The sequence below is a fragment of the Astyanax mexicanus genome, chromosome 1, assembly GCF_023375975.1.
Source record: "Astyanax mexicanus isolate ESR-SI-001 chromosome 1, AstMex3_surface, whole genome shotgun sequence".
NCBI lineage: Eukaryota > Metazoa > Chordata > Actinopteri > Characiformes > Acestrorhamphidae > Astyanax > Astyanax mexicanus.
The window spans coordinates 114,912,960-114,936,332 of record NC_064408.1 but is presented as its reverse complement, the minus strand read 5'-3'; the positions used below and the strand labels follow the sequence as shown (position 1 = coordinate 114,936,332).

The window sequence follows — 23,373 nt, the reverse complement described above, 5'->3', positions numbered from 1 at the left end:
TATTTCAAATACACTGACATGCCAAAAGTCATGAGACAGCAGATCATAAAGTAATTCTTCAGCTTACAGAATTTTGGGAAAACTTCCACATATGTAAGCTATGAGGTGTTATCTGGTGAGGTTAAGCCCTGGTAGTGGGTACTTCTGAGGTTAAGTAGACATTAACCATTGTTTGATCCAGAGTGTCATTTATGTACTGGAAATGCACCACAAAATACAGTGGCATTACCACCCACAGTGGACAGCAATCACAGTGATCCCAAGTAGACCCCACATACGTATCCCATAGGTCAGAGCAGCGTTCTTTAACTTTCATTTGACATGGCAAAAATCATGGGATATTATACTAGTTCCTGTCACATGACATTTAGCATGTCAGGGTATTGAAGGTGTATCTGTAGGTAACATAACCAAGTAACCGCGTGATATAAGTAGCCTGACTTGCTTTTGAGAAGCTTGCTTTTAAATAATAAATATTTTTTACAAAATGAACAGTACATACTTTAAAACAAGCACTCTTTTCACCACTGATACATGAATAACTGAGAGCAGGTAAGTGTGTGTGTGTGTGTGTCTACAAAGTGTGTAACTACAGGATATAAGAAACTGCATGCCATTTTGACAAACATGGCAGAAAATGCACCCCACAAATGAGAGAAACATTTACAGCAATAGTATTCACCACTGGTGACAGCTGAATAGAATGGAATGGAATGGGAAACGCTTGCTCAGCGATGTTCGGCATTTGGAACTTTAAAAAGTGCTGCTCTCGGAAAATAGAGTCATACTTGTCTTGATGTTTATTGCCACTAGAGACAGGTAGTAGAAAAACAAATCTGCTTCCTATATGCAGAAAGTAAAAGTAATAAAAAGGTATTTATCTTTTAGCCTCTGTGAAATCTCTTTTTACTGCATATAAATGTTCTAAAAATATAGAGTTATAGAAAATCAATAAAGTAAACATACTTATCAATCTCTCTGAATGAATGGTAAGTCCTTATAAAGCAGTACACAGGGTGCATTTACTCACGGCGGCTGTGAAAGCAGGCTCATATGCCTGTGCAAGGTGCGGCGTGTTGGGGACAGATGCAGCACACACACATATACACACTGGTGAGGCGTGAGGTCGAGGGTGGAGATGGGTGGAGTGGGTGGTTCACAGTCAGGTGCTTCATTACCTGTGCATTCGAGGAGGGACGGGCGCGAGACGGGGCTGCACTAGGATGGATTGCCGCCTCCCCTAAGAGAAATCACCGTATCTCATCAACACAAGGAGAGGTGAGAGAGAGAGAGCAAGAGAGGGAGCAGAGGCAGAAGACAGGGTGAATGAGGAGGTGACAGTGGGTGTAGGAAGGGACGGATTAATGCAACCTGGACCCCTGAGTAAGAGCTTATGTTGTCATGCTACATAAATAAATCCTTTACCTATTTTCATTTTATTTGTATTTTAATTGTTTTTTAAGTTGATTATTTTTTCTTTGTCTATTTTACACAGGAAGCAAAAGCTAGCAGTTAAATTCCTGATAAAAGTCATCTACATAAAAATTTAAAATTGTATTAGTTTAAATCACACAGGACAAAGAAGATAAGACCAGTTCAGTTCAGTTCAGTTCAGTTCAGTGTTTTACTGAAAACGTTATCTTGAGGCTTACTGTATCTTGTCTCTTAATTTAGCATTTTACTATTTTCACGTCCACTTTTAATAATGTGCTTATATGGCGGCCTAAATGTGCAACCCAAAATCAGAAAAGTTTGGGGCAGTAGAGAAAGAGTTTATTTTATATTTTGTCTGCTCAACTTCAGCCCTATCTGGACAGGGATTAGTTTCTCAGGGAGATGTCTCTGAAAAAATATTTCACACTGTTACTCAGTGATAAAACTCATGCATCCGAACTGCAATTGAAAAAACAGGAGGACCAGTGTGTTTTTTTGGCTTTCTTGGCCACGTGACATTGTGTTCAGTAGCTCCTGCGAAAAACAGCAGGTAATTCAGCCTGTAATGAAAAAGTCTTTCCGGATGGGAACAAAATCACAGAGGACGCTTTCCCCAGTTTCCCCATTAGAAGGTAAATATAGCGACACCCTTGTTCACTTCGATGTAGGCATCCTTACTAGTGTTGCTTAATGCGCCTTATACAAAAAAATCTGGGATGGACCATCAAACTGTGCAAACACTGTGTATTGTGGTCCAAATATCTTTTTGAAAGAAATGGAAGCTGTGTGCTCCAGAAAAAAGCCAAAAATTACCATTCAGACTGTTATCAGCAACACGTCCAAAATGTAGCATTAATGCAATAAGATAAAAGCCAGATAAAGGTAAGAGACTCTATACTTTTTGTTTCTGTACTCTCTCAACCGTTTCCCATTTAGGGTTGTAAAGTGTTTAAGGTGGAATGGAAAAACTGAACTGGAGCTTCAAATGTTTCTCCAGACCTTTGAGTCTTTGTGGACTTCCCTAACTTAGGCCTCAACACCATAAACATTTCTGAATATATTAAATTAAAAATGTTTAAAGAAGAACTACTGTTTACATCCCATAATGCTCGCTTCAGCTCCGGGAGCCGCCATCACTGCAGTGATAATGTCAGACATATATACATAGATTCTCAATAGCCTGCCTCCTGAGGTAGCAGCCGGCGCCAGCGCTACGGGATTTAAACAGTGGGTTTTAATAAGCTTCTTGTGCACTTTTTAAGTTATTAATGCCTCGTTTTAAATTACAGGGCTCTCCAGATTCTAACAATGAGGTGTGGAGCTTATAACAGTGTAAAAAGGGATTCATTGGGGCAAAATATGCCCTGATACGGTCATTGTAAAGAGTGCTGGGCAACAAGCACAAAATTACTGGATCTCAAAAAGCTGTAGGAGAGTGGAGGTGGTCTTTTTACACTGGAGTTCTCCTTTAAAAGCAACTAATAATGTGTTGTCTTGCTTAGATGTGAAACATCTGGTAAACTCACTATAAATCTACACTAGTTAATGACCTTGTCGTAGCAGCCCAGCAGGCCTGGTTGATAATCCGCCCCTGTGTGAGGGTGTGTCTCTCCAACACTAAAACGTTGGTTTTATTTGCAATCATGGGACAAAAAGGGTTTGATTCATACACACACACATACACACACACATTCAACAAACATATACAGATATATATGCCAACACATATATCCATGTATACACAGAGACATAGATATATACACTTAAACAGACTAAACAGACAATAACACTAATAATGACACAGGACACAGACATACATAACAACACAGTATACAACATCTGTAAGAAAAAAACAAAACAATTTCATTAACTTATTCATCACCGTAAAGAAAAAATAAAGAATAAAGGAAGTTTATTCAGTTATAATCTGAGTATCAGCCAGCATGCTGAGAGAAGTGTAGTGAACTGTGAAGCCTTTAGAAGCTCACCATCACACATGAGGCCATGCTAATGGACATGCAGTCAACCTACCCTGCTGTACAAGTGGGGAGAGTAATAACAAATAAATGATGGAAAAAAAAAACACGCCAATTCCATTCTTAAATGAACTAACCCAAGAGAAGAAACTATGGTAAAGTAGACAAAGACAAAAGCTTGGTTCAATACGATGAAGAACACGTAAAAGAAGAAGCTGGAAAAATATATATGAAGTTAGCGCGGTCTGAAGAAGATATGTATTAACTGTCACAACAATCACACAAAGAAGACACGTATTCCCAGATAAAATGGATATTCTCCAACATGGATGAAGATTAACAGATATGCAGAGTATAAGCATGTATAGGCAGTTAATGAAAGGAATGTAATGGAAATGCAGCCATTTAGTTTGTGATGGCCAAAATCTTTTTTTCACTATCACGCAAAAATCTCACATTTGCAAAATAACACCTTTACGAATGCTACAGACTCTGTAGTTCAAAACAATAACTCCTCAATTCTCGTCTATGGACAGATCCCGGTCTGGAACTACAATCCCCATCACGCATCCTGCAGTGTCACGTGTCCGGATTCAACCAATCCTATCTCACTGTCATATTTTATTTTATTTTTTATTTTTTTTTTAGAAAAGTTTCATTTTTGTATATGTAATATAGTATTTTCCCTGATTTTGTTTTCATAGAAAAAATGACATGAGTAAAATAAATGAGTTTACTATTCCTTAAAATATGCTGTGATTTTATAAAAAAAAACCTGTATAAATAACACACATGAATTGTCTGTATTTAACTTAACTTTTAACTAGATAGATAGATAGATAGATAGATAGATAGATAGATAGACACTATATTAACAACTTTATCAAATCTGTAAAATAATTATCATAATTCTGTAAAATACGGTATATGCTATCAAAAAATATATAAAAAAGGCACATTTCTGGCAGCAGAGGTTCCAGAAAATTATTACTTTTTTACAGATGATTACTGGCACTCCAGCTGATAGAAAATCTTTTTTATTTTCAAAATGTTTTAACAGAGAAGCCCAGTTATTTTGGTTAGCCCTGGTTAATATTTCTATCAGTACCAATTATAATTTACTTACAAAAATACTTACAAATTTACTAATTTAACTAGCACTTTTAGACTTTTTTGGTTGCATCTCTTTAGATTAGAATGTTTGGCTTAAACTCATTATATTTTAGTATTTGTAAGAGTTAAAGAACAGATGTTATATTTAATGCAGGGAGGAAAATAAAAAAATAGTATACAATGAACATAAAGTTGCAGGCATATAATGCAACTAAATATATAAAATATATATATACGATTTTTGTCTGACAGTGATGAACTATCATGAAAATGTTTAAATAACACAAAACCTGTGCTGTAGAAAGTCAGTCATATCTCTATATGTGTCAAACAATCAGCCGTATGCACACCGTATGTACTGTGGGCGTGATTTAATTTCCACAGCAATCATTATTAGGTTGATTAGGCAGCAACATGGGTTGCAGATATATGGAAATATGCTCTCCTCAGACATGTGAGACATTATAAGTACCAGTGCATGCAGTACGGTTACGTGATCACTGTAAAGCCAGGGGATTTCTGCAAATGTGATAAAAAGTACATTATTCCTGCACTTTGATCTTGTTTAGGCTGGAGATTAAGTCTACACGCCTCCTTGAAGAATGTTGGGCTAAATTGGAACATGATGAACCCACTGAACGCCTCCGACCTTATTATTTTCTTATTGACCCAAATGAAAACAAAGACAGAGAGTTTTATTGCACAGCTACTCTTCTACCAACTACACACCCCCTTCAAAACCACAGCTTCTCATACACTCTCCTCAAACTCTGCTACTGAGAGAAAACACTGCACCCAACGCTCCACTGCATGCCTCCTCTCCCTTTCAACTCTTGATAAGCCTCTGCAGCAGCTAATCTCTCTTCTCCAGGGACAGATCTCTGCTGAATAGTCAAATAGTAAGGGGTGCTGGACTGCAACACTGCCTGCTTGGAGATGCAGGAACAGTATTTGGTCCTGTCCGTCCACTCAAGTCCCACTTCTAAGTGCTGTTAGAGGTTTTTTAGGGTAGTGATGGGTTTTATGTTAAATAAACGACAGCAAGTTTTATCATTCTGAAGCATCCGATCCACAAACTTAAGCATGTTCAAACCACAGGGATCTAGTGGTAGCAAAACTTGCTATAGTGAATATAACCTAGTGGTTAAACACAAGCCAGCTACCAAACTTGGAGAATCTAGCCAAAAGAACAACATTTAGAACTCCAAGTAGCATAAACCATGTGCTAGTTTTCTCCCCTTCTAGTGTTCGGGGCATTGTTATTAATAAAAGAAGTCCTAATAACTGGGTTGGGTGATTGTCCTTTAAAAATTTGGAAGAAAATGGCATAAAATTAGAATTATACAACAGTTAGTTTTGACAGTTAGTTCCTCACAATCTGATTGGTTGAGAAGTGTTCTAGCCGCGATGATATTCGTGATAACATCATGGCCTTCTCACACTAAACTTGTATCACTCCGCCGACGCGTTGCTGAGTAACGGCTTATATACACAGTACAGTTTTGAATCATTGCCTCCACCGGCACCAGCAGCAGCGTTAGCTTAGCACAGGCTAGCGCTCAGCTGCGGCACGCTCGCCCGCAGCCCGCAGTGCTGGCTCGTCTTTGTGGAAAAAAGGGAAGGAAAATCGCTCGGCTAATGCTGTCTGACTGCCAGAACGGTAACTTAACCAGCCAGGCTAGGCTAAGCTAAGTTTATGCTGAGCTAAAGCAAGCTACGCTGAATTTCCGAAGCGCGGATAGCTTGATTTCGGTCACCTAACCACAGTCCAGCCACACCGGCAAGCTAACCAACATCACCTAGCAAAACAAACAGAAATACTCAAAAAATGTGCAGCTTTCACCTGAAGACAACTCCACAGAGCAGGAGAGGAGAGTATTAACGTTATTTCACGCTCCTAACGTTACCATCTTCACTTATTCCCAATTTTGATTTCAAGCTAACTTACGTGGTGTTAGTCTGCCTGAACCATACACTGTTTTGTAGTTAAGTTTCAGTTCTGTTACAGTTGTGGTGGAACTACTTTTTGGCGGAAGGCACAGTCCATATTAAAGCATATTCAAACTGAATTTCCTAAAGTTCTTTGATTTATTTTCTTTATTCATTTTTTAACAATAAACTGTTGTATAAAAGCAATAGAACACTCGCCTTCGGCTCGTGCCTGCGACCGGATCACTGCCGTGATGTTATTCGTGATAACACACTCCCTCTCGTATTCTATTGCTTAAATAAATTATTTTAAATAAAGCACAACAATCAAAAAGTCTACCTGAAGAACAGCAGAGGCTTCCAAAATGGAATACTGTCTAAGGGTTGGCCCTATCATCAAGAAATCCTATGTAAGATCCAGATCATGCCTCAGCCATCTGTGCAAAGTTGTCCATTACTACAGTAACTGGCCTTAATCTCTCATTTGCTCCAAATGCTCTTTTTGTCACGAGAAATGAACCATAAAAATGATTTTGTTACTACAGATTTCAGTACATGAACCTGGTTTTGGACAAATACCTGATACCAGTATCAGTATTCATGCATATCTAGTGGAAACCATTCTGATATAAACCCAAAGTTTTACAAGTATATGTGGTTTCACTGCTAAGACACACCTATGTTTAATAAGGGAAAGCACCATTGGAGGTGAATTTTTATGAAGATGATAGCAATGTGAAGACTGAAGACAGGCTTGTTTGAAGGAACAGCCATGGGCCTTTTGGTGAGAAAGTGGTTTGATGGTTGAAGATGTGGTCCACCAGCTAGCGAAAGATTTGAGTTGAGACATGGGGTAGCACATAGACATTTATTTTGTGCTACAGACAACTGCTGACACTCTTTACCCAAGAAGCAGGTAGGTTTGCCCTTGGGATGAAAACAGCACACTGAAGGGATGGTTCGATCAAAACAGCAGTTAACAATGTGGCTAACAATGTCAGTTTCAAAAGTTCTTCCTTCTTCTCTATCATATATTGCATTATTTCTGCTTTAATTAAAGGGACAGATTATGTAAGCCTAGACCAGGTTTCATTTGCTAGGCCCAAATCCTGGCAGCTAAATTCCAAAACTCACTAATTCTCATTGCCTTGCTTTCTCCTAACCAATCCAAACTTTTTCTTCTTACTTTTGAATTCCTTCACAGTTGCACTCTACCAATCCTGCTCTATCCCTACACTTAAACACTTTTTTAGAAGCTGTAGTGTTGTAAATATGGCGCATTTTTAAATATGGAGGTGTTACAAAGAGTTATTTTAGTAATACCATAGAACAGGAGTTTGCAATTAATGATGTTTTCCAAGCCATTACGTGGCGGGCCACAAAAAAAAAAAAATCTGTTTTGGAAAATGAAGTGTACTGGGATAGAGTGTTACAGACTAGTATCTCTCCAGCCCAGAGGATTGTTGAAAACAATTGCAGAACAGTTGATCTCAAAGCAGGTAAACCCAAGAAGAAAGGAAGAAAAATAAAAAATAAATAAATAAACACACCGCTCCTTGCACAGGATCAAACCTGTGTCGTCAGAGTCGTGGACCAATACACTATCGCTGCCCCGGCTAGTGAATTGGGACACGGCTGAGGAAAAAACGCCCTTATAAGGACACAGGGAGCCCAAGAACGGGCGGAAAAACAAAAAACGGGCGGAAACTAAAGTCACGCTGAGCGCAACAGAGAGACAGGAGAGGAATGTAAACAAAAGCTTGCCAGAGAAGCTTTTTATTTATTAATTTTGTTCATTATTGTTTATTATAGATCATACAACCTCACGTGCCAGATGCTTCATGCTTGCGGGCCATATCTGGCCACCTATTGGCACCAATTTTTTTGGTCTAAAAATCAGTGATTTTGCTGTGAAATAGTGAGGTCTTTTTTCGCACCAGCACTGGCAGAATCTCAGTGGAGAAGTGCTACGGTATGTAGCATCACTCAAAGAACCATTTGTAACACCTGCATTTTTTTAAGACTGTGGTTATTTAGGCAATAATTATTGTATTTCGTCCTATAGTCCTTTAAAACATCTTTAAAATCAGGGTTCATACACTTTTTATCCAATAAATTTCCATGATTTTTCAGGACTTTTCAATGCCTTCAAGGCAAATTTTTATGACCATATGATCTTTAAAACATCAATGCAGACATGTACAATAAAACCAAAAATCAGCTAAAGCAATAATGATAAAAAACATTTATTTAAGCAATGTTAGCACAATCTTTAATAATAAAATGTGCGTCCTGAGATCTTAAGAGAGCTCCATTGTGTAGAGCTATATTGCTGAATTAACTTGAACTGATGTATTTGTTAACTTAAAATAGCTTTTCTTAGCCGATAAATGGAAACACATAGTTGTAAATTGCAAATTTCCATGACTTTTCCAAAACTTTCTGGGTATTTCTATTTTTCTGAATCTTAACCAGGCCTGGAAATTGTTATTTTCAAATTCCAGAACTTTTCCTGTTTTTTCATGACCGTATGAACCCTCTAAAGTGCCTTTGTGACCCAACTTTCCTCAACACTTCTTTCCAGTAGTCCCTTCTATCTTCTGGCCTCCAGCTTTTTGTATGTTTTGCCATGCTTTCAAAAATGTAAAATTTTGTGGTTTGACAAGAGTTCTACTTAAGTCAAACTGATTGTAATCCATGCTGTTAGCCACATTAACAGTGTTTAGATGGACTCTCCCTGTAAGCCGCCACAGCCGCCGCTGCCTTGAGCTTGAAATGATCCAAAGCAAGTCACGTTACTGGCTGAGTATTTGAGTGCATGTACATGAATCAACAGCTTCGGCATTCAAATCCAGCCATAACCCAAAAATCAAAAATCAGAGGAACGGGCTCTGCTGCCACACAGGATTGATAAGGATGCAAATCGGTCATTTTACAGCTTTTGCACGAGCAAATGAACCGACAACAAGGCAAACCAACATGGAGACATTCCAACGCCGACAGATGTACTGACATAGAAACGACAGACTAAATTGGACACGGCAGAGATTATCTTTGTTGAGAGAACAGACATACAGGAATTGGGGGAAAGAGAAAGAGAGCGAGAAAAAGAGAGAGAGCACTAGAGAGATATATAGAGAGAGAGAGAGGGCGCAAACACAGACCTGATCTGCAAAAATCCTGGCTTTGTGCTCAGATGCTGCCCCTGCCCTCAGCTCATCCTCCACTGCCATGAGTCTTCATGTGAGACAGAGAGAGAGAAAGAAAGAGAGGAAGAAAGAGAAGTTAAACAATTAGTTCCAGACAATAATTACGTCACAGAAGTGAATATATAACGAGCGAAAATGCACTTCTGTAAGTGTATCCAAAACAAGCCTGGAACAAACTCCCGTCTTCATTCAGTTTCCTGTTTTCTGCAACCCTCCAGTCTAACCATTCAATATATATATACATATATATATATATATATATATATATATATATATATATATATATATATATATATATATATGTATACATATATATATATACATATATATATATGTATATATATATATGTATATATATATATATATATACATATATATATACATATATGTATATATATATGTATACATATATATATATATATATATATATATATATATATATATATATATATATATATATATATATATATATATATATATATATAAATGCTGGGGCTTAACAGCCAATTTTCCATTCTCCTCATCTTAAGAAGTCTGGGCTTCCGCTGAGAGCACGCTCAGCTGTTCATGTGTGATTATAGTATTTTAGTGATTGTGCAGATCACATGAAATATATATTTTCATCTTCCCTAGGGAATCACTAGAATGATGAAACAGGCCCGCATGACCTTCTAACAAGTGTCGGGAAGCCTCCGTCTCTCCGCGCGAGTAAAAGCAAGCCGAGCCGTGCCGCCACATGATCTAATTTGATTTCAGTATAATGTGATATTGTAAAATGGGGGCAATTTCAGACCTCGAGGCACATACAATTTAAGGCCATCTGACAATGGCTCTGGGACAACTGTCCTTGAAGGGTTCTTCGCAAAAATTCACCAGTCACACCAACCGATGTGTGACTTTATTATCATGACTAGGGGTGTGCTAATTCTATACTCAGTATCAGTATCAAGGTATTGGTCTGATTCTGGTCAAAATCAAAGGATTATCAAAAGACTTTAATAATATTTATTATCCTTAACCTATAGAACTCAAGCCTACATGTGTCCAAGCGTATATGCCAGTTTTATAGATGTCATATGGAAGTAGCATATTATATTAGTAAAGTCTTAGTTTAAAATAGTATATATTTCTTCTATTTTTACCCCATTTTCTTTCCAATTTGGAAGGTCAAATTGTCCAGCTCCCTTTTTGCATGAACTCCCCCTATAACAAATAATGGCCCAACCCAAGGAGAAAGAGGACCAGCACATGCCTCCTCTGATACATGTGAAGTAAGACTCCTCCACCTTTCAAGTTACCACTGTTACAGCATCGTTAGGCAAGTGCCAGATCCCCAGCTCTGATACATCAACCACCAACCCACCAGATGCCTGTGCCATTAACTCATCCCTAAGTGAGCAAGGTCAATTTTGTTATCTCAGACTCTGGCTGCTGATGCCAACCAAGTAGCATGACCTGGGACTCGGTCCTCGGATCATAATGACATGGCCTTAGTCTCAATGCTTAGTTTTAGTTTGTGTATTTCTTTAATTTGTTCCCGATCCTTTGGGGTACGATATGATTTGCTAGGATAAAACATACGCAAAGTCTTCATGGTCTCATGGTACCCATAATTACTAGATTATTATTGAATGCACAGCACTAGTTTCTAAGTATATAAGGTTGATTGTACAGCATGGACACATGGATCAGTGCTTCTGAAATATATTTAAAGAGAAAGAGGTAAAATACTGTGGTGAAATAATGCAATAATGGCTCATCAAGAAGACAATGCAACACATGATTGATGTTTATGAAGAATGAGGAACATTACTGACAGGTATAAGTGCTATGCAGGCATGCCATACATCAGCGGGTGGCATTTATTTTGTTTGGTGTACAGTACCGTGCTTCAGTGTGTGCTCTGAACAAAACAAAAACTTTCTAATTAAACTTTTATATCTAAGCAAATAATGCAATTCACAGGATTTGTGATCCAACAATGGGATTGGATGTTTTATTCCATTGATAAGGTACAGTTTTATGTTGCTTTACAAAACAGTAAGGAGAAAGTAATGAAAATAAAAAAAGAAGAACAGACAAAACAATTAAATTTGAAAAGTACAGAGACAATGGACAGTTTTCCCCCAGAGATTAGAAATGCTGAAAGAGGGCTTTGTTTGGTTTTCAAAGGAGCAAAGCCAGACATAATTTGCTTTTCAAGTAGTTTAGTCATGGGCCGTCTTCCCCTCAGTCATAACAAAGTAAGTGACTACAAACAAAAGGTAAAATACAGGTCATGAAAAGTTTAAACAGAAGGGAAGCTAAGTTTTCTTCACAGGAACAGGTCAGAATTTGGGGGAAGAAGTTGTACAGTTTGTACATCGCAACAACTGATGTGCTTCTGCTACATAAAGCAAGGCATATTTATTGCACAGTGGAGTAAAGAGTTAAATAGACAATATTGCACTCCAGAGTCAGACAGAACTTAATAAATATAATCTCTAACACAGTCTTACCAGGCTTATATCTCGAGTTGAAGATCTTGAATAAACATTTTAAAAAGTACCCATAAAACGAACCAACATTCCAGGTCAGCTCTAAAAGATTCCTATCTTATATATATATATATCCACATAAAAATATGAATTCACATTATATCATTCATCATCAGTGCTATATCAAATTTCAACATCTCAATCTATAATTAAAATCTATACGCTTATTTCACAAACAGCACCAAACACAGTCTGTCAGACGTTAGAAAAGGGGCCGACTTAAATCTTCACCATCTATTTCTTGGATGTATTGCATATAGAGAACTTCTTGCTTCTCAATGTGTAGGTATCTGTTAAGTACACTGATATGCCTGATGATGAATTATGAATTATTATTTTAGGGGACATCTTGAGAATGCCCTGTATATACGATCTGTATATCGTCGTTGTTCAATGAAAAACAAGTATCTCCAAAACAGCCACTTTACTGGATAAAGAAAGTGAAGTATTTCTATTGATCCATTTATCAAGAAAATGTGGCATAGTGAAAGGGTGTAGGAGTGGGTTTGACATTGGGGGGGACACATTTCATTTAATTACAAAAAAAAAAAAAAAAAAAAAAAAAAATCTGTACTTCTGTGTATTATTAGTTAAATCCAACCAAAGGTGACTTTACAACCTAAACATGTTACTCCACAACACATTTACTGTTGTTAGAAAAAATTGTGCATGCGATGTCTGAATTATATACATATATGACAAAAAAACTGATCAGTTATCAGCTAATACTTAAAATAATATAACAGATTTGATTGTTATTATTATTATTATTATTATTATTATTATTATTATTATTAATATTACTACTACTATGTATTGGCATTTCAATTCTGTTGAAATAGTGTCTTGTTCTATTTAACAGAACAAGACACTACCCAAAAGTCGTTTTTTTTATTGCAGTATTTTGTTATTGTTTTGATACATTGCTCTCATCACTGACCTCGCGTGTAAAGCCGCTGTTGTGCCGAATTCAGCACCCCTGCCAGGAATAGCACCCTCTCTCTGGAACGCACACCCATGTTTATTGGCTTTAAATTTACTTAGAAAATGGAAATACCCAAGATGCTATTCTAAGCTAAGCTGACTCGTAAGAAGAAATAAGGAAAAAGAAACGTCACCTGCAGCCTCCCCCGAGAGAGAGAGAGGGAGTGCTTTTCCTGGCTGGGTTGCTGAATTCAGCACCATAGTAGCGCCTAAACCTGCACCCCCGCCATAAAAAGCACCCGCTCTCTGCAGTGTGTACGCACTGTCTTCTTCATAAAAGCGGAGGTAATTGCTTTAGCTAACTTTAATTAGAAAGGCGCTCCCGAGAGGAGGTGCTTTTCATGGCGGGGGTGCAGATTACGGCACAACACCGGCTTTACACATGAGGTCAGTGATAAGAGCACTCTATCGCAACAATTACAATATACTGCAACAAAAACGACTTTTGGGTAAAGTCTTGTTCTGCTAACAGACTGGGAAAAATAAATTAAAAGTTTCTTTTAAAACAATTTCTGCTTTTTCTGTGGTATCATTTTTTTGGGGGAGATACAAATCCACCTATTTCTGACCCCCCCCGGTTCCTAAACCAATGGCACAGTGTAAGGGACAGTTTGTCTGTTCAAATTATGTAGTAAACTAAAAATCTACAAAAATGGAGATACTTGATTTTTATTGGACAGCGACGATATGCTCTTAAACTACTATGTGTGTCCCATGATATTTGGCATGTCAGTGTTTTTTAACTACTGCATGTGTTTGCTGAAGGAAGCATAGCAACCACTTTAGGCCCTTTGCAGTGTTATAATGAGTCGCTGTAGTAACTGTAACTGTAAGTGATTGCATATTTCATGTATGTCAATGTGATCGCAAATAAAATTGCTGTAGGTTGATGGAAATAAATTATGCAACATTTCAACAGGTATAAATTATTACAGATATACAAATAATAACCACAGTGAGAAAGGAGCAAAAGCTTTTAGGTAATACAAAAAAGTCTGTTAGTAAACCATAGACAGCTTAGACAGAGTCTGAGAGAGAGAGAGTCTGTAACTGAGATGGAACACAGATACATGGAAGAACATGAACATTTGAAATATGAAACTTTTCATCAATCAAATAAAACAGTAAAGTCACCATGCACCCTTTCACATAATTCTCGAAGGATATTCCAGATATATGGAAGAAAGGAAAAAGGGGAAGACAGACAATTTTATTAAAATACTTTCTTACTTTCTTTTTGAAGCGATAATATTCTATCCTGAAACTGAAAAAAAATAAATTCAAATTTTTTGGAACTTCTCAGATAATTCCCAATAGCTTTTTAAGAGTGAACTATAAGACACGTTGCAATACTGCAGCATTTTGATTAAAAGTTCTATTAAAAGATGATGTGTTCTCTGAAACTCTACTGGTTATAGACAAGCTTGAGTGACACACTCGAAATGCCTCGACCCCAAACACCGCCCAACCCCCACTGTTCAATGCATTCTTAGTTGATTTGTGTCCAGATGAGTTTAGATTAGCACTGCAGGTATTCATTCAAACCTGTGTGTGGACCACAGCGTTCAGTGGATTTAGAGATCCATCACCTCTTCCATTACAATTCAGAGCTTTTCCATCATCTTCAAATGCCGTGGTCAGTTTTCTGATTATGTTGTATTATACGCCCATCAATTTTCCTCTTATCATGTCAATCTATATAAGCGAATGTCCTACACGAGCCAAACTGGGAAGAACTTTCTAGATTCTACATCTGTGTAGAATATAGAGATTGGGCTCATTTTCAGAACGCTCCCTCAGGTGTAAACCCCCAGTTTAGTGTGACTTCTTTCACTGAGGGCAAGCGGCCGTCTGAGTGTCTTCATTCCGTATCTTCATTCCTGGAAATGGATTGAAACAGCAGTGTGCTCTGAGTGACTACGTGGCGTGAGAACATGTACGGGGTGGTGGCATCATCATCATTTCACCAGAAAGGGAATAGGATGGTAGTAATAATTCCATTTAAATTTAAAACTTTTTTTTTTACTCAACTGCATGCACTACACCAATTTCTACATGAATAAAATATGTTACATCAATACAATTTGATCTTTCAGTTTATTTTATTAACTTTGTTTAATGTATTATTTTTTTCCATGCAAGAATTATGAGTATATTAAATTAAATCAATGTATTACCGTTTGGTGCAGTTATAAAAGTTGCAGTAAGTGTTATTTCTTAAATATATACAGATATAGTCATTTTTGTCTAAGCTCAAACTAACTTTATAATAGTAATAATAGTAATAATATAACCTGAGTTTTAACAGTTATGGTTATGACCATGAATTTGGCATTATAACAATATTATTATATAATGCTGATATAAGGCAATATTCTACAATGATACAAGAATATGCTGAATAGTCATAAATAGGCTAAAACCTGTTATAGGCCCAATCCCATTTCACACCTTGGCCCTACCCCTTACCCCTACACCTCTGTTTTGCGTGTGCACAACGAGGGGTAGGGGTGTCCCGATTCTTGTTAGGCTGGAGAGGTAGTGGGAAGGGATAGGGCTTGTTAGCCCTTCAAACGAAGGGGTATGAGAATCACTGGTAAGATGGCAACACAAAGTGACGCTTAGTATTATATTAACATAGTTTAATGTGTAGTTTCAATGTTTTATGGCCGAATTTTTTATAACAAAAATAAGAAAGGTCACTAGTAGTTTGTCTCAGTAGTTAGCTAGTAAGCTAACTTTCACGTTCCACCTTAAATGATGCAATAGATGGCAGAAGCTGCAGCATTTAAGGCGGAACGGAAAAATAAAATAAAATAAAATAAAATAAAAGCTAATTAAAGCTAATTTCAGCTTCCTATCACAGAGGAATTAAGGAATGAACAATAATAATAAATTTCTGCACCATCTCCCCCCTTTCTGAAGACTAGTTAACCAGCAGCAGCAGCTTGGTTACTGAACTTTAGCCCACCTGATGAAGAATTGGATGCTTGAAAGGTTGTCCCAATTCTTAGGGGAAGGATTTCACCCCTTTCCCTTTCTAATTCTGTTCCAAGGAGAATGGTTACACTCAAAAACAGGAGTAGGGGTAGGTGGTAGGGCCAAGGGGGGTAAATGGGATTGGGCCTCTTGAATCCCACTTTTCATCCCTTTTCTACACCACCAGCCAGGTGATAAACTCTCAGTCTAAGTAAATGCATATATTTTTATATAATCTCACTCCATGCACTGATTGGACCTTTTGGAACCCTGTGTTTATTACCTGTCGATTATTCCTTTAATTTGGGAGTCCTTCTCCAGCTGCTGTTGCCTCAGCCTCCTCTCGCTGTCATCCAGCCGGCTCTGGTACTGCAGCAAGATCTTGTTGGTCTGCTGCTCCTGAGTAAGTAGCCTCCTCTCGTACTCCTCCAGCTTGCGGTGGGACATCATCAGCCGCTCCTTCAGAGAGTGGATCTCCTCCTCATACTCCCGTACCTGCACGCACAAGGAGAGATGCACACGGATGACATACTGTTATATAGTACTATGCCACACAATGCCACAAAAACGCTGCAATTAAATCAACATAAGTGTTATTAAGGCTGACACTGTATAACTGCATTGCAAGATCTGGAAAGAAATAAGAGACCACTTAAAAATGTAAAAAAATATATTTTACCTAATGGGAAACCTCTGGAATATAATTAAGAGGAAAAAAAGTATGATCACAAGCCATCAAGCCAAGCTGAACTGCTTGAAATTTTGCACCAGGTGTGTAAGCATAAAGTTATCCAAAAGCAGTGTGTAAGTCTGATGGAGGAGATCATGCCAATATGCATGAAAACTGTGATTAAAAACCAGGGTTTTTCCAACAAATATGGATTTTTGAACTTTATTTTTTTTTTGCATTATTTCAGGTCTGAAAGCTCTGCATTTTTTTTGTTATTTCAGCCATTTCTCATTTTCTGCAAATAAATGCTAAAACACTTAAAATAGCAAAATCAGAGAAACTGATTGAGAAACTGAAGTGGTCTTTTCAATTTTTCCAGAGCTGAATATTTAGTATTTTTGGTCTTAGAAATAATAATACTGATACTTTTTTTAATATTATACCTTGTTGAGGTTTTATACATATTATTTCATATCAAATATTGCCATTTCTCTTAAGCATATTGAGATATGAGTTTTACAAAAACAAACTTAATTCAGTGCAAAACTTAGAAGACATATCACAAAGCTAAAGTTGTAATATTTTTCTCAAAATTACATACACATTGTAAAGGTACTATTTAAGTGATTTCTTGATTCTACAGGTCTGGTAGTAATCAGGCCATGGCAATTACCGTGCTTTATAATAGTTTTTAACAGGAAAATGTGCAGATTCAAACATTTTAATACAGTATGCAAATTGAATGTTATTGCTGTCATTTAAAAACATCCAATCAGCCATTTTAGAGAATTTCTATTGGTCCATTCTTTCTTTACAAAATTCTGACTCCTTGTAAAGAACAACTGTCAAAAAGTCACATTATGTCAAAAAGTGAAAAACGGCAAAAATAAAAGATATGAAAAAATAAGATTTAAAAATACTCATGTCTGACAGTGACCCTGTTCTACCATATGTCTTTTGAAGATGCGTCTTGCAATTAGTGCAACATCCTTTTTCACACAGAGAGATTCTTTGCCCTTTACTGTTCATATGTAATGGGGCTGTGTATAGGCAAGAACTAGTCGATACGGTACGTATCACAATACAGGGATTACATTTCAATATATTGCAATATATAGAATTACTGTAAGCAAGGCAATATTTTGCAATTTTTTAAATGCAATTTTAGGAAAACTTACATGGTATAAAAACACTATAATATTTATAAGGTCTGAAAAGAAAAATTTACTTTTTATGTAATCAGAACCGTGAGATCTGACGACAGAGTAAAACACTGCTATCCAGTGGGTGGGGTTTAAACACAACCCCTGTCTGACACCAATCTACTACTGCAAAATTACAAAAATAACTCCTCTAAGACTCTTCACTAGCATATATTGGTGATGTCAGTGTGTAGTAATTACTGCAACATCTTTCTCTGCTCTATCCAGTCGCCTTTATCTGATCTACTACTAGAAGAATGTGGGTGAAGGACGAGCACCTGAGACATAGCAGCTCTATTCTCTCCTCAAGTTTATTTACTGCAAATGACTGTTCAAGTTCATTTCCTTCATCCGTCATGTAAATAATTCATAGATGAGCCCACCAGCATCTGTTGTGGGGGTGACAGACATGACTTGCATTTTCCCGACACCTGCAGTCTGCATAAAGAAGCTCCAGCAAGAAGGACAGAGTGATGAGACTCTTCCCTGACTTCTCTTGTCTCATACTGTCGACTGTGATGAAGAACTGAACCACCACTCAACTACTAGCTTAACAAATAGATCTAGCTGTCTCGGTGGCCAAACACACAACAAAAAAAGGATCGGCAATGAGAAAAACAAAGAAACCATAAAGGGCTAGGCCAAAGAGTAGTCAAAAGTACAAAACCTGTCAATAACAAAAGGATAAACACAAAAGAAACACTGAGTAGAAGAGCTAGTATCCTACATTCAATACTGGGCAAGTAATAAGGGAAACACAGGGGTATATATACAGGGGAAAACAGATGAGAGCAATCTCAGTAGCTAGGTGAGCCGGAACGCCGAAGCGCCGAAGAGGTTGGGCAGGTGAATTCTGGGACATGGAGTCTTTGGTGTGAGTCGGTGGCAGGCAGACAGACAACATCAGGACTGACACTAGCGCTAGTTCTGTCCAACATCTGGGCTATCATTCCAAGTGGTATGTGGGCCACGAGCCAATGCCAGATGTGACCCAATAAATATATAAAAATAGTTTCTCCCTCATAGCTTATATTGTACTGATTGTCACAATTTGTGTTTTAAAAAATATTTTATATAATTTACCTTAACCCTCTATGGCATAATGGCATAAAACCATCTTTTGGTTTTTACACCATTCCATACCATAGCTTATTTCTCTATTTTTTTTTCTGTATTTATTTTACTTTCAATAAAATGCTACAATGCATATCTATGTTCAGTACAATGAGGTGTACAAGCAGGTCATACATTATGTAGATCACTTTAGTTTGGGCCATCATGATAAAGCAGTGGCGATTCAAATAATAAATATGTAATAAAAAAATGGCCTGAAAAAAGATCCTAAATAGTGTATAATTTTCTTTTCTCCTCAAAAAAAAAAAAAACAATTCATGCCACAGAGGGTGTGCTAAAATGTGCAAAATATATGTTTAAAATGTTTGACATTCTCAATAATGAATGTAAATTGAATGTAAATGTAATCCACCAAGCATTTAACAGTTAATTAAACAGTTTAGAAAAAAAATCTTACATATCCATATCTACAGATTTAAAAAAAAGGAGATCTGAAACACCAGTGTCTCCACTGCATTTACATCAGAAGCCAGATCTCAAACATGTCTTCTGTAATACTTTCTAGGAACAGCATGTTTATTATACTTTATAAACATACTCATAACACATTATAATGCATGAGACATTAAAGACATGGGTATACATATATACAAATTTGAAAAAGGCTAAAAAATGGGAGGGGAAGTTTGGAAGGGGCAGTGAGTGATGTATGGGTTTAGAGACAGGGCAGGAGGGGGGAGCTGATTGGCTGAGCTGTAGCAGCAGTGGTCTGCCTCTGATAGCAGTGAGAACTGGGAGGGCGCTGCAAATATTATCACAATAAAAGTGTTTTTTATAGGTTAGGGAATGCATACAGTAATTTAAGTAGGACTAGGGTTTAGTGGCTCATTAATAGCTAAAACAGGTTGCTGGGAAAATATTAAATATGGTCAAATATACCAGCCCTGCTTACAATGCTTAAAAATGGTATGCAACTGCTAAGCAAATTTAGATATTTTATCATATTTTGGTTAAGTTTATTTAGTAAAGCCAAAAAATAAATAGTCCAAATAAAATAAAAAAATAGAAGTTTTTTATTATCTCAGTCAGTGGTAATTGATTTTAATATACTCTACATCATTTCATTTATATTATCTGCCCTGGTGCTCTTATTATGAAATCAAAAGTGGCAGATTAGCTAACTGGCAATGCTAATTGTATTTTGAGCTGAATTAATGGCTAATTTTTGATATCAGAATGGTGTCCCTCTGCTGATTAGATGTGGTAACATAAGCTATTTGATGTCTGTACATTACTTTGGTTTTCAGATATTTAGTTTTTTACCTTTTCTAATTCTGTGTATTTGCATCTGTATTCCATGTTTATATCTAAATTCTGTTTTTATCCTTAAATTTCGTGATTCCATAGGTTCCTATGATTCTGCTGCTATTTTATTCCCCATCAATCCCAAATAAAGCATGCAGATTCAAAAAAAGCAACTGCAGTAATTAAAGGCTAAAAGTTATGATCAAGGACAGAAAAATGAGGACGTATGAACCAAAGTAAAGAATAAAATCAGGAACATGTGGTTTGAAAAGAAGAGAGAAACGCACCCTATCTAAACGGGATTCGTCCATGCTCTTGGAATACTCCTTCAGCTTAAACTCTTCTCTGTCGATGCGGGAGCTCTCGATGTCAGCAGAAAGATGTGGCATGTTGGACACCCAGGCGACCGTTCTCTCCGAGGCAGGGGTGGGTGGGTTCAGGGTATTGGGAGATGAGCCCTTAAAAGAGAAGAGATATTGCAGAATAACAATAAAACAGACTTGACTGAGTCATCACTTCACATTTCTGCTAGACACCAGTATCTGTAATATAAACGCTATAAGCTCAAATAGATTTCCTTTGAAAAATGTCCTCTGCAGACAAAAAATAAATAAACTTTTAAAAGTGGAGCTTCGAGGAATTAACCCTCAAGGACAGCAGCGTCTACTGTATCATACCAGACATATAGGGGTTATTCTCACAAAACAGACGCAAATATTACCAAGATTACTTATATTTATATACATTTGCAGCCCTATTTAATAAATCAAAGTGTTTAGTTATTAATATTTCAATTCTGAAATGTTATATTTAAAATGTTTAAGTTTTATAGTGATCTTGTTTCTCATTATCAATTTTACACTTATTTTTGTGATTTTAAAAAGTGTTTTCAAATCGTTAAATAGATTAATTTTATAACCTTTAGTTAAAAAAAAGACACATCTTAAATAAGCATGTATATATTGTGTAAAACATACAGTATATATTTAATACAATATACATTATACTTCAATATACATGCTTTGAAGTATTAATTATACAGTTGTAAAGGTCTGATTTTCTAACTGAAGTGTAAAATAAATGCATCACAATACTTATTTATGTGTTAAACCATAAGCATTGTACAGGCCACTTATTTATTTATTTATTTATTCATTTATTTTCTTTAATACTTTAAACAAGGACCACAAAAGCAATTAATTAACTGAAATCTATTTTCACATTTAAAATCAGGTATGTCCAAACTTTATAGTCATAACACTGGGTGGGGCAATATATCGTTATTGCATAGTTTTGATCATATCGTATTGCATCGTATATCATATCAAATATGGATAATAAGGATGGGTATGGATATGGTAAAGAATATTGGTTGTCAAATTCTGTAAAACTGACATCAATAAATGCATAATTCCTGATATTTGATTATTTAGCAGTATTTTCCTCTATAGTAACTTAGATGCAAAGTTCTGTATTCCTGAGCACATGTTTAATCTATAGATAAGGAATAGATACAGCATGTGTAAATTGTAAATGCACTGAGCACCTGTTTGCTGATGGAAGGCTTGAGTAAGTGCTGTTGCGAGTGCTGTTGCGAGTGCTGCCGGTCCTGGTGCGACACCGACTGCTGCGTGGACTGCGGCGTCCCCCCCTGAGATCCCTGCGATCCCTGGCTCTCCCTGGTGGAGCTCTGCTGATGAGGCAGGCCGGGGGCCGTGTTGTCTTTGACGGAGAGCTGCTGTCGGGGCCCCGGCTGCCGGCCGCCGAAGCCGGACTCGGGCGACTGGAGCAGGTTTCCGCTCTGCGGCCTCGTCTTGCTCGGGGGCGTGGCGCCGGCAGCTGAGCTCACAGAAAGCTGGTGGGAAGTTTGAGACTTCATTCGCTGCGTGGGAGGCGGGGCCATGGAGCTCTGACGGACAGGCTGGACGGTAGAGGGGGGTGAGGCGAGGGATGAATGAGACGTGCCTGTTTGAGAGGCCATGCCCATCATTTGCTGCTGCTGGAGGTTATCCTGATACGTATAAAAGACAAACAGCATAGATAATATTAACACTGTTACATTACTGAGACATAACATTCACTCCTCAGACCAAACGTAAAATGAGCAACAAAAAGCATGTATTAAATCTGTACATTTGAAACATTTGTACACATTTCAGGAAGGTCTATGCTAATATCTGCTAATCATAGATAAAAGACAAAAAAAAGAAAAACTTAACTTACAAAAAAAACATAATTAAATAAATTAATAACAATATTAAATTCATTTTTCACACAATAATTTTAAATGCTAGTCAGTGTGTGTGCCAAATCAACAACAAGACTTTCTGCTTTTTATGTTCCACAAATGCCCTATCTGGACAGAATTAGTTTCTCAGGGGTCCTGGGGTAATTTTCTCTTTTATGAGGGTCCTTTGTGGTTTTATTCACGTCTGGAACGACCATGAATGTGTTTTTCCCCAGACGTTCTCTGAGAAAATTATAGGCTGAATTATCTCTGAACTCTGTGGTCCTCCAGTAATTTTAGTCCCGTCCAGACGCACATTTTTTCACTGCCGCGCACCGTAATTACACTTTGGGTACGTGTTTCCACGGAGAGCCACGTAAAAAAAAAAAAGTGGAAATGGAGGAGCTACTGGACGTGATATCATGTGACAGAGAAAGCCTAAATACTCACTGGTCCTCCTGTTTTTTTATTTGTAGTCTGGATGCAGGAGTTTTATCACTGAATAGAAGTGTCAATTATTTTCCCCCTGAGAAACTAATCCCATTAAGACAGAACTAAATTGTGTAAGAATTAGAGGCCTGAAAAACTGTACCTGTCACTAAACTACTAAACCTCGCTAAAGCTAAACTAAAATATATAGAAAATTATTTCAGACTACATTATAATCAGAATTGGTATCAGGCACAAGATTTAGTTAGGGATAGTTGGGGTCCTAAATATATAAAAAAAAACAT

At 37.1% G+C, this 23,373-nt stretch overlaps 1 protein-coding gene across 11 annotated transcripts in view; it reads right to left on the bottom strand.

The window, feature by feature from the left end:
- The window catches only part of syngap1b (synaptic Ras GTPase activating protein 1b), a 234,155-nt gene that overhangs the window by 10,571 nt on the left and 200,211 nt on the right, over positions 1-23,373 (bottom strand). For 10 of the 11 annotated variants that reach the window (XM_049464812.1, XM_049464794.1, XM_049464813.1 and 7 more), the window contains 5 exons: positions 21,959-22,423; positions 20,700-20,870; positions 16,445-16,656; positions 9,617-9,689; positions 1,179-1,240 (listed from right to left, as the gene is read on the bottom strand). In XM_049464812.1, the coding sequence (XP_049320769.1) occupies positions 1,179-1,240; positions 9,617-9,689; positions 16,445-16,656; positions 20,700-20,870; positions 21,959-22,423 (983 nt within the window). Of the gene's footprint in view, positions 1-1,178; positions 1,241-9,616; positions 9,690-11,423; positions 15,063-16,444; positions 16,657-20,699; positions 20,871-21,958; positions 22,424-23,373 lie in introns of those variants that run through there. The other variant, XM_049464820.1, reaches the window with a different exon arrangement.